The sequence below is a fragment of the Microplitis mediator genome, chromosome 5 (assembly GCF_029852145.1).
Source record: "Microplitis mediator isolate UGA2020A chromosome 5, iyMicMedi2.1, whole genome shotgun sequence".
Taxonomy (NCBI): Eukaryota; Metazoa; Arthropoda; class Insecta; order Hymenoptera; family Braconidae; genus Microplitis; species Microplitis mediator.
In genome coordinates this window covers 27044412-27057467 of record NC_079973.1, presented here as the reverse complement: position 1 = coordinate 27057467, position 13056 = coordinate 27044412, and the positions used below count along the sequence as shown (strand labels likewise).

At 37.2% G+C, this 13056-nt stretch overlaps 1 protein-coding gene across 31 annotated transcripts in view; it reads left to right on the top strand.

The window, feature by feature from the left end:
- LOC130667613 (microtubule-actin cross-linking factor 1) overlaps positions 1 to 13056 on the top strand; it is a 100158-nt gene that overhangs the window by 63869 nt on the left and 23233 nt on the right. For 30 of the 31 annotated variants that reach the window (XM_057469296.1, XM_057469324.1, XM_057469300.1 and 27 more), the window contains 2 exons: positions 2120 to 2235; positions 2338 to 11821. In XM_057469296.1, coding sequence (XP_057325279.1) covers positions 2120 to 2235; positions 2338 to 11821 — 9600 coding nt within the window. The remainder of the gene's footprint in view (positions 1 to 2119; positions 2236 to 2337; positions 11822 to 13056) is intronic. The other variant, XM_057469320.1, reaches the window with a different exon arrangement.

Here is a 13056-nt window from a genome sequence, read left to right as displayed (position 1 = left end):
TAGGTATTGAACTGAACTAATTGTCGTCATTAACAATTGCAACAGTTTTTTACTCTCTTACATTTAAATGAATAATTTATTTAAAACGATTTTTAAATTACTCTATTTATTCGTAACCTTTCTCATAATCAGATAACCAATTAATTCATCGATAAATAGAATTAATGTCATAACTACTAGTTTATTGATCAGTCTATTTATTTCTCTTTTTACTGCTACCGATTTATTAGATTACTCCGAGGTCAGAGTTAATAAAAAAAAAGCGGGAACTGCGTAAAACGAGCAAGTTTAAATGCGATTTACTTTCATATCAATTCTCCCGATGAATCATTGTCCGGATTCTGCAGCATATAAGTAGAGCCAGCTACTAATTTGTAGTCTGGTGTGTATTTTTATAAAGTAGGTAAAAAAAAGTTAAAAAATATACCTGGTGGTCGCTGGTATTTCTGAATGCTTAATATTTTGTCACCTGTCCAACTCGCGATTCGATTGCGCAATAGGGAATCAAGTTCATGGTAGTGCCGGTCGTTAAATATTATGATGTCATTATAATTATTTATTTTTTTTCGAACTCCCATTTTTTATATTCAATCGTCACGTTTTTTTAAATTATCATTCATAATATCTTTGAGATAATTAAGTCATCGATGGTGATCATAAATTACAAGAAATTTATAATTTTAAATGGGAAATTAATTACAAAATTTAAGCATTGCCATTTTAATTTAATAAATAATTTAAAGTTACAAAAAAAAATATAACACGAATTAATTATGATATTAAATAACGTGGAATGTTTTAAACGCAAGTATTATTATAGTTTTAATTATTTTATTACAGTTGTTATTAATAATTACTGTATTTTTAACACTCGCACAAGTGTCAGTCAATTTCACTGAATCTCCAACCGTGAACTCCATTTTTCTTGACGTACCGTACACACAATAATGTATTTCATACTTACATGCATATATATATTAAATATAAACATGAAGAAGCATATTGCATACCGGTACGGTGTCTGAACATGCTCTAAAAATATTAACAACAAGCGGTCTCGAGACTACATCGGCACCCCCGCTCTAAATAAATTTCTTAAAGATGTATATGTGCACACAGATTTTCTATAGTGGGGCGGGATTTTTTATTTATAGAATTGTAAGATATATTTTTTGAAATAGTCTTAATACTAGTCTCTCACGGTTGCCGGCTGTCAGAACGTTCACATTACGATATAACTTGCCCTGCAGAATTATAGAGACTACCGAGTCTCTTCCGTCCGTCAGGCATCAACGATCATCATCATCATCATCATCCTTTCTTCCCTCGTCGGTCAAGCTCAAACTGCTTCGTTTCCTCGCTGTTATTTTTCATTTTACTGTCTAGTCGCGGCGCAGTTTTTTAAAATACAATACCGGCGATAGCACCGTCGTCACGTGACATTTAGCTAACAACGCGTTTATTTAACACTCGACTTACATGAGTCAGAAAAATATAATAACTGTTCAAGTGGCTGGCGAATTGTCGTTTTAGTTGGACATTCTTCGGTATAAATCGTGTGTGACCACGACCGTATGACAGTTCAGTTCTATTCAATAAAGTTTGCTCAGGTGCTGGCACTCGCGGTTCAAGGTTCGCGGTTCACGCCAACTTTTGCTATTCTGACGTTATGTGTGACATAATCGCCGGTATTATCAGTCTGAACTCATTCCGCAATCAGAAATTGCATTGATAAGTAACAAACAACTTTATCTTTAAAGAAAAAAAAATAAGAACTTGAGCATACCATTGATTTTATAAAAATATTTTTAAAAAAAACATCATGAAATCTTTATACTGACAGTGCGCTGCACTTTAAATTGCAAATCCATCCACATACTGTTCGTGCGGAAAATTATTTAGTTTATTTTAAGAAATTGCGGCATCGATAGCCGTTTATAATTATCTTGCGGTAAATTTAAAGATAAAAGTTATTTAATTTGAATGAGTCATAAAAAATGTATCGCTAAAATAAATATAAATATAGTAACAATTGTAAATAAAATGAATTGCATGGATTTCTCGGGATATTTAAATAAAAATGTTGACAGTAACGTATTTACTATCGTTGCTGTTTCAGCGCGCTCTTCAAGAGCAACGACCACTGCGTACCTTTCGCACTGAGTTTAACATCTACGAAAGTACAACCAGTGAAGAACGGTATAGTTCAACTACAACACATTACACTCAATCGCAGTAAGTAAAAAAAAGAAAAATTATTAGAGCTTAAGCACTTGCTTGACTTGTAAAAAATTTTAAAGAAAGAGAAAGGAAACAAAAAAAATTAAATTTATTTAGGTACTCGTCCGAGCGATATGAATCGTCAAATGAAACCCAGAGAGTGTCTTCACGAGAGACATCGCCTGTTAAAAGCCCCTACGGTAATCACAACAGTGCGTTCGTTGGTACGAACGGCGATAGTACATCCAGAGATACCGAAATCGATGGAACACGAAGTTATAAAACTAGTATCAATAATAGTAGTATGCAGATTAATGAAATTAAAAGCCTTCGTAGAAGACAGAGATCCTCGGAGGACAACGGTATTGATATGGATAACGTGATAGAGGCCAGGGGGATCATCCATCCCACGACTGGTCAAGTTCTTACTGTAGGTGAGGCCATTAGTCTCAGGGTTCTCGACGTGAGAAACGGTAGGATATCTACTTCAATTGACGGCAGAACCAGTGTCACAATTGAAGAAGCTGTGGCGCTGAACCTCATCGACGTGGAACTCGCGCGTCGTCTTCTTGGACCATGCGGAGTTGTCACGGAGAAAAATCGGATGTCTCTGCTTGAAGCCATCCAACGGGAACTGTACGACGCTGAGAAAACCGAGGACCGTGTCAAGGTAACGTGTGTGTCTACAGCTGGAATTAGTGTTGCCGATGCGATGCGACAGGGTTTGTTGGACCCAGAGACAGGTCAATTTGTCACAGATAATGGAGAGATGATGACTATCCAGGAGGCGTATAAACGGGGATTTATTACCAAAATAAATACTACTGTTAAAATAAAACGTGGCGCATTGGCGCTGGCTGATGCCATTTCTCAAGGATTAGTAGATGATAGGCTGGGTCAGATTGTTGATAGAAATACTGGCGAATGTTATCTTCTAGATGAAGCTATTCAACGTGGTATTGTTGACCCAGATGTACGAGAAATTGTTGACACAAGAAATGACACTAAAATAACAATAGCAGATGCTATTGATCAGGGATTAATAAATGTCAAAAATGGAAAATATGTACATGGTATTAGTATGGAAAAATTGTCATTTAAAGAAGCACGAAGACGTCAATTGATCGTTAAACCAATGACGCTTAAAGATTGTTGTGATTTAGAAATAATTGATGAAAAGGGTAAAATATTTAGCCCTAATCATAAAAGAAAACTTGGTATATTAGAAGCTATATCTGCTGGTGTTTTAGATACTGATAATATTAAATCTGTCTCAGATACTAGGTCTGGTGATTTACTTACACTTTCAGATGCCTTAGCTAGTGGAATTATTAAAGTTGATTGTGGTCGTTATTTAGATTTAAAAACGCGAGAAGAACTAACCATTCCTGAAGCCGTTGATCGCGGATTGATAACTTCCGTAGCTCAAAAATCAATTTTTGATATTGACGGTTTCAAAGATCCTATTTCTGGGGAATTTATTAGTCTTAATGCTGCATTACTAAAAGGTTTAATTAGTCCGAAATCTGGGGGTTCATTTGTCGTTGATTTAAAAACTGGCCGCGCAGTTTCTTTTAATGAAGCCGTTAAATTGGGACACGCGCGTCCAGAAGTTATGGAAATGTTGAATCGCGGTATTGGGGTTACGGAAAACGGCCGGGAAATTAGTGTACTAGAGGCTGTATTATTTGAATTATTAGATCCGCGAACAGGCCAACTGCTAGATCCGCGCACTAAGAAACCGGTTCCACTAGAGGATGCTATAAAACGCGGTTTGATAACACCCGACGGCGCGGCTTTATTAGCAAGTCTTCTAAATATTACTGTCACTACCCAGACTGTTACAAAGACAATAAAACGTTACGTTACGGTAACGGAAACAGGTGAGACTATTACACGTGATTACAAAGTTTCTTACAGGGATGCCATTAATCGCGGGTTGATTAATGAAAAGACGGGTGAGTTTACTGATCCCGATACTGGCAGAAATTTCAATGTAAGTGAAGCTATTGAACAGGGCTTACTGAGTACTCCCGAGGCGAGAGAAACTGAAAGACCGTCGCCCAAGAAAACTCGTGATTCCCCATCGAAACAAATGATTTTCGAAAGTACTCTTTATGCTAAAATCAATGAACCAACGCCTACGCCACCACCGCGTAAGAAATTATCTTCTCCTCCCCGAGCTATTGGCACAACAACGACAATTATTACCCACAAATTACCACAACCAGATAATAATGATTCGGTTTCAGTGATAAATAATAATAATTCGACGATTGTTTCTGTAGGTACTGTAGAATCTTCCAAAGAATCGCGTACTGAATATATAAATGATTCCTCTGAAATATTAACCAGCCCTTTGTCACCTACTAAAACAAATCGTTCATTAAATGATCACGTCAGTACTGTATTTATAAAATCAAATGACGATGACCCGATTAAAAAATCCGTATCTTCCAAAGAACAAAAGAACCTGCGTAATTTGACAAGTGAAGTCGAGACATTTATTGAAAAAGAATCGACTTCCGTTGAGAAAAAAGTATTCGAATTACCGTCAGAAGGCTGGATGCTCGCAGATGCCATCGAGCAAAAATTGTTCGATCCAGTTACTGGGCTCTTTATAATTCCTGGTACAGACAGACTTGTTTCGTTTGAAGAGTGCGTTAAACTTGAATTGATAAATCCTCAGTCTGGTGTTGTCGTTGATCCAAATAACGGTCGGCACGTGTCGTTGACTCGTAGTTTAGAAAAAAATATTTTAGATTCAACTGGACACTATATTCATCCGCGTAAAATTACAATGAAAGATGCCATTGCCAAGGGTTTAGTTATTTTAGAGCATAGATCAATGGAAGTTGATACGACAAACCCGCGTTTGATTCAAATTACCAAAGTAACCGATAAACCTGATAGAGTTCAAGTTGCAAGTGTTGATAATTCATCAGAGGATGTAAAAGTATCCAATTCTAGTGAGCAATTAACTTCAGATCCTGTTCAGGTGAGTCCAGGTATTATTTATGATCCTGAAACTGCTTTGGTAATTTTTACCGAGTCTGGTAAATCATCAAACATCTTGACGGCTGTGAATGAAGGCACTTTAGAGACTGAAGCTATCGTTGTAAAAGATCCAGAAACGGGTAATGAAATTAGTATGGCGAGAGCTGTTGAGAAAAAAATAGTTAATCCAAAGACGGGTATTTATGTTGATGGAACGGGTCGTAAAATTTCATTGAGTGATGCCGCGAAATTCGGACTTATTGCTGTAGTAGGAACACCTCTTGTAGCGGCGGCAGCTGCTGTGGAGGCTGTCAAAAAGGCAATGATTAAAGATCCTAAGACTGGTGAAAAAATTCCGCGAGAAGTTGCAATAGAACGTGGTCTAGTTACCCCGGATAAAGTGGTCAGTCAATCGGAACTGATAACGACTAGTGTCTTTATCAAAGATCCAACAACCGGGAAAGATATTTCTGCTGATGAAGCTTTGAAAAAAGGTATTGTTACATCAGATCAATTTAATAAACTTGTCGCTGAAGCAGATCCTACAGTTAAAGTTGAAATTAGTCAACCGACAAATGAATTTACGGATCAAGTTGATGACAAGGGACCTAGTTTAGCGGAACAAACCCGATTTAGAGTAACCACTGAACCTAAATACAAAGTAACTATTGGTACTGCTAAAACAGTTTCTCAAAGCCCGGAGAGAGAAGCCAAAGCAATAGTACTGCAGAAAATGCGTAAGAAAATAATAACTCCCAAAGAAGCGGAGGAGAGCGGTTTGATTGATAAAGAAACAGTTGAAATACTAGAAGCAACTATCTGTGAAAATAAAGAAGCACTGGTAGACGCCTTTAAAAATAATAAAATTGATCGCAATAGTGGTAAAGTTACAGATCCACAGCGCGGAGACGTCATTTCTATTCACGAAGCCGTCGAGCGTGGTATCATAGACCCAGAGAGTGGAAATATTTTAGTTCCACTAGCGCGTAGTCTTTCTATTCCAGGATTGTACAATCAAGGATTGCTGGAACGTGAAGACGGTAAAATAATTCATCCCGAAACTGGACAGCATCTGTCACTCAATGAAGCCATTGTTTGTGAAATAGTTGATCCTCTTTCGACAATTACTTCACAAGATGGCAATAAATTAACATTACAGTCGTCCATTGAGTCTGATGACATTGATGCCGACAAATCAATTGTACATACTGACAGCGGAGATTTAAATCTCGTTGAAGCTACTGAGCTAAATAAATTTGATCGAATAGAACCGACAAGTCCTGTGTCATTGCCACCTGTTGGCATGACTTTCCCGGTAGCTTTAAATCGTGGATTAATCGATACTGCCGAGCAAATAATAACTCATCCATTGACTGGTCAAGAATTTACCGTCGATGAAGCTATTAAAAATGATTTTATTATGTCATTACCATATCCAGCTGCACCTGAAAGTATTGAAGTAACAAAAGCCCTTGAGGCTGGTCTTATTGACAAAGATAAGGCTGTATTTAATAATCCAAAGACTGGACATATTATTCCAATAAATGAGGCCTTCGAGTCCGGTCAATTGGTTGTTGAATCCAAACCTGAAACTGAAAGTAGTACAGTAACTGCCGTTACGGAGACAATTACTTCGTATCACACTATTACAACGAAAACAATTCAACTTTTACCCGGTTATTCGTTGATGAATCCAACCCAAGTACAGAATATCAAAACCGGGGAAATTATATCGATAGCGGATGCACAGAAACAGGGTATTGTTAAAGATGAATCGGAAAAACGCCAAGAGTTTACGACACGTGATATTAAAATGGCATTTAGTGATGCCGTTGAGCAAGGATTTGTTGACATGACTGCTGGTACATACACAGATCCTGATACGGGAGCAGTAATGACAATTGGACAGGCAATAAAAGATGGTATTCTTGATACAGCCCAACCAGAAATTACTGACTCGCCTAAAAAGGCAGCTACGAGTATGACTGTACTGGAAGCCGTGGATCAGATTTACGATGAGAAAACGGAAAAATTCTATGATCCAGCGACAAACAAATCTTACAATCTAACTGAAGCCATGGAAGCTGGACTTATTGAAGCTGATTCAGTAGTCTATGATGTTAAGTCGTCAGCTCAAATCACGACTAAAGAAGCCGTTGAACGCGGAATTTTGGACTCTAAAACCGGAAAGGTTAAAAATGAACGTGGAAACTCAATATCTGTTGCAGAAGCTGCTAAACTTGGACTTTTGGCAGTCGTGGCAGCGCCTGTGCTTGCTGGAAAAGCTGTTGTGGATGCTGTTAAAAATCGCAAATCTGTCGACAGACGGCCCACGATGTCACCAGTACCAGAGAGTCCTGCTCATCAACCTCATGCTGTAAAAGACAATAAATTAAAAGAGACAATTGAAAAGTCAAAAATAAAAGAAAATTTAATATCTGAAAGTAAAGAAAGTGAACGAATGGAAGTTACACCAATTCAAGACTCACGTCCAGTTCAAATAACTCTCGAGGAAGCTATTGATAATGATCTCATTGATCCTAGCACATGTAAAATAGTTATTGGACAACGTGAATTACCGTACACTGTAAAAGATGCCTTAGAAAGTGGTGAAATTCAACTCACTGAAACAGTTATCGTGCTGAACCAAACGCGTATCAGCATAATCGAAGAAAGACCCCGATTTAGAATAGAAATATTCCGTAATTTAACACCTCAATATCTTCAAGACCAGGGAGTTTATGATATTGAATCGGAAAAATTCATAGATCCTTATACCGGTACGACAATAGCTTTCAACGAATTTGTACTTGATCTCGAGATTTTTGATCCCGATAATGTCTGGGTCAAAGATTTGTCAAGCAAAACCAATGAGTACGTCCCTCTGCGCGAAGCTATCAATAGACCTTTGGTAGATAGAAATATTGGTTACATGGTTGATCCAAAAAGCGGCAAGAAAATTCCATTCTGCGAGGCCGTACAAGCCGGTATGATTATCCAGCGACCTTCGATAAATCAAGAAGAGTCTTTGTCACTGACTCTGCAGGAAGCCATTCAGTCCGGTATCTGCGATTCGATGAGTGGCGATCTTCAGGATCCAAGATCCGGGGAACAATTGTCGTTAGCTGGTGCCGTTGAAAGGGGTCTAATAGACGTTGATTCCGTGAGCATTCGTAATCCCGTCAACGATGAAATTATTCCACTCGCAGAAGCCGTTGAGTCTGGTATCGTTGATTTGAATCGCGGAGTTATAATAAATATCGATACGCACTCGGAGATTGGTATAAAAGAAGGATTCTTGAAGGGTCTTGTTCTTCCTGGTCTGCGCAAACCGATTTCATTGGAAGCTGTGATAACTAAAGGCTGGTACGACCCACAATCAGGTAATATTGAAGACCCAATGACTAAACAATTGATAAATATTGATGAAGCAGTAGGTCGTGGTATAATTGACGCATTTATAACCGAGTGTCAGGATACTAAAGCTGGTTCTTTCTTGTCTCTCGACGATGCATTGACTGTCAAACTCGTTAATCCAAAGACTGGCCGTCTTCGCGATACCAAGGCAGGCGAATTATTGTCACTTGATGTGGCATTAGACAAAAAATTAATCATTACAACGCCATTTGTGCCTTCATTAATTGATGTTATTATTCAAGAATATTATTCACCTAAAACTGGTCTCGTTCTTAATCCAATGACCGGCGATGAATCAACAATGAAACATGCGCTAGCTATCGGGTATGTTGACAGTAGAATGATTAAAATCAAAGATGATCGTAATGAAACAGTCATTTCACTGCGCGATGCCGAGAAAAGTGGACTTGTTGATTTGGAAAAAGGTATTCTGTTGTACCCGCACTCAATGACACTCGATGTAGCTTTAGAGAAAGGATACATTTTAAATACAACCAAACCGTGGACATTGCAAGAAGCTCTAGCTCATCAGAGTTATAATCCTATTACTGGTAGATTTTTAATGGATGGCGATAGATTGCCATTAGATGAAGCCATCGCCAAGGGATTAATTAGTCACGACAGCCCCTCGGTAAAAGATCCGCGATCTGGGGATGTGATAACACTTAACGATGCTATAAAACTTGGACTAATTGATCCCAAGTCCGGTACTGCGTTAGATCCATCAACTGGCACAGCTTTATCGCTAACCGATGCGATGGATCGTGGATTAGTTGTTCCTGCAAAACGCAAAATATCTCTTCCCGAAGCTGTATTTAAAGGTTTCTACGATCCCAAGACTGGTCAATTTACTAGTCTCGAAACACGCGAAAGATTACCAACCGATCGCGCTATCAAAGAAGGTGTCATAGATACAACTTCGGCAATCGTTAGAGATCAACATGGCGAATTAATTACATTCAGTAGAGCCATTAAGGAAAGAATAATTGATCCCAAAACCGGTACAGTTGTTACTGAAGAGGGACAATCCATGGACTTCCATGAGGCTTTTGAGCAAGGAGTTTTACTTGAAACCCGCCGACCTATGAGTTTCAGTGAAGCTGTGGTCAAAGGTATTCTTGATAGCAAGACAAGCTTATTTTTAGATCCACGTACGGGTACCTATTTAACGATCACCCAGGCTATCGATAAACACCTGATCGATGCCGACTCGGTGACTGTTAAAGATGCGAACGTTGAATTCTCCAAAAAGATATCGCTCAAAGAAGCCTTAAAGATCGGTCTGTTAAATGGTACAACTGGCAAAGTCAAAGATTCAACGCGTAACAACTTGGAAATTTCACTGAGCGAAGCTTACGAGACGGGTATCATAGTCGACAACAAAGCCGCGATTTCCGTTCAGCGCGCAATACATCAGGGTCTGTATGACGAAAAAACCGGTAAAATAATTGATCCAAGTACCGGTAGATCGATAACTCTACACGAGGCAATGAGAATGTGCGTCATCAGTCCTAAGCTAGTTTGCTATTGGGATAAACGTACTGAGACACTACTATCACTCGCAGAAACTTGTCGCGCTGGAGTAATTGACAGACGTACTGGCATGTTTAAAGAACCAGGTGCCAACTGTTCAATTCCTCTATCAATGGCGCTTCAGTTGGACCTAATTGTCGACATTGAAAGTACTGGCTTCAGTCTCTATGAAGCAGTACACATGGGAATGTACGATGTACCTTCTGGTAAATTTATTCACCCATTGACTAATAAAAAATTGACTTTATCCGAAGCATGTGAGGCTGAAATGATAAATCCTATAGTGTCATTTGTCAAAAATACCAAAACAAATCGGTATATTTTATTGTCTGAAGCAATTGCTGAGGGTATAATTGATGATGTTCGTGGTACATACACCCAAGTTGAGCTGGATAAGGTGATGAATTTATTAGAAGCCAAGAAAAACGGTTTCATTGTTCCGTCTAGCAGACCAATGTCTATCGAAGATGCTGTCAAGTGCGGGCTGTATCGCGCTGATAACGGTAAATTTATTGATCCCAGTACAAATGTCTTCTGTGACATTGTCCAGGCTATAAATTCCGGTCTCATTGATCCCGATACGACGGCACTGAAAGACACCACTAGCGGGCAAATAAAATCATTGCAACAGGGCATTTCCGATGACACCATCGACGTTGCTAGGGGACAGATATTAGATCCTAAGACAAAGCGAACTTATACCATTGACATTGCATTAGAACGCGGCTTACTTGTTTCCATTGACAAACCACTGACGCAACAGACTGAACGTAAAAATTCATTAGAATTACTGAAGGCTGTAGCCAAAGATAAAATTGTTAAAGAGTGTAGTATCGAGGAAGCCATCAGATATGAGCTTCTAAACCCATCCAAGTGTTTTATAAAAGATCCAAGAACCGGTAAATTCGTAACTTTAAGCAAAGCATTGGATGACGATATCGTTGACGCGTCCAAAAGGGGAACGATAGAACCACAAAATGAAAAAATGACACAACGTATTATACGTTTTGAAGAAATAAATGTATTTATCGCTGAGCCTATTTCATTTGATTTGGCAGTAGAAAAAGAATTACTGAACATTGAAACTGCCAAGCTAACTGATCCCATTACAAATGAAGAAATAACTTTGAAAGAATCAGTAACTCGCGGTATTATTGATTCAGATACTGTTTTAATAAAAGATTTGCAGAAGAAAAAATTAGTTACATTAGCAGAAGCATTTAGAAAAGGAATAATGGACGGTGATAAGGGTAGCGTTTTAGACACAGAGACTTCTAAATTGAATACGCTATCAAAAGCCATTGAATCTGGACTATTGACAACTCAAAAACGCGGTCTATCTTTTATCGAAACATTGCAATTTGGTATTTACAATCCCACGACAGGTGCATTTAATGATCCCTTTACAGTGACCACACTATTAGACCGTAAAAAACTGACACTGAGCCAAGTATTAGAGTCAGGTTTAGTTGATCCTTCGACAACTGTAATAAAAGACCCCGTAACTGGTGAAATATCAAGTCTACCAGAGGCCATTAGTGACGGCAAGATTGATCCCGTGGCCGGTAAATTTCGGCAGAATAATTCACAAGGAAGTGATCTTAACTTCGTGCAGGCCTTGGACAGGGGCTTCATACTCGCAGCAGAAGCGAGGGTAAGTCTGATGGTATACGTAAATGTTACATGTCTTCTAATAGCTTGCCGGCCAGGTTACGGTCTACTGCATTTATGCTTCAAAATTTTTTTATTTATTGTATACCCTTATACAATGACACTAAAGGGTTTTTTGTTAATATTTATTAATTTATTAATTAATCAATTATTTATTTATTATTTCATAATGAGAAGCAGAGTTGCATGGTCTCGGACCCACTCTACAAGATCATTCGCATTTAAATTATTTATCGACAATCAATATCAAAATCTATACTATATATAACAATTGATAATTATCTCTTATATTTAAATTATATATTATTTAAAATCATATGTTTCATTTACGATATCCCGACACCATCATACTTGATAAACAGTTACAAAAAAATATAAAATGCCTGCTTATATTGTTACCACGTGCTCGTACTCAAACGACATTTATTATTATTATACAACAACATACGTGCTTTATCATTTCGCATAAAAATAATAATAAGCTGGAGATGTGATTAAGATTCAACTCAGACTCAATAAAATCAGATCCACTTGACCATGACCAACACTAACCATTTGATACGAGCTCCTGTTATGGGTTATTGGTACATTGACAATCGTCCTGCCTATACAATACATATATTATTATTATTATTGTTATTATTGTTGTTGTTATTTATTTGTTTAATTAATTAATCAATTATTTATCATGATTTATTGATTATTATGTCATAACAAATTCGACGATACAGCTTTGTCTTGTATGTCTTCATTAATATCCAATCGTTTTTATCGCATCAGCAACACTAATTCGGCCTTTCATTATCTAGATTAAGTATTATTTTATTCTTTAATCAATTAATTATTAACTTTATTTTGTTATTGTTAGTATGTTTAGAAATGTATTGTATTGTTTTTATTCTACACTGAGAAAAAAAAATACTTTTTGGTAGAGTAGATTCTTGGGCAAATTTATAACTTTTATGTCGAAGAAAAATTTGAGAATCTAAAAATTTATTTGTAATTTTAATTTTAATTTCACTTTTTCTATAAATTTATTTCCTTGGGTAAATTTTTTTTGTGATTTAAAAGTAATTATAAATTTATAATCAAAAGATTAATTAAATAATTTAAAATTAAAAAAAAAATTAATTAGCTCAAGAAAAATAAGTTTTTTTCGCAGTGTAATTTTTTTGTTGTTTACGTTATCAGTCTGTTATAATTTTTGTAACTTAGCGT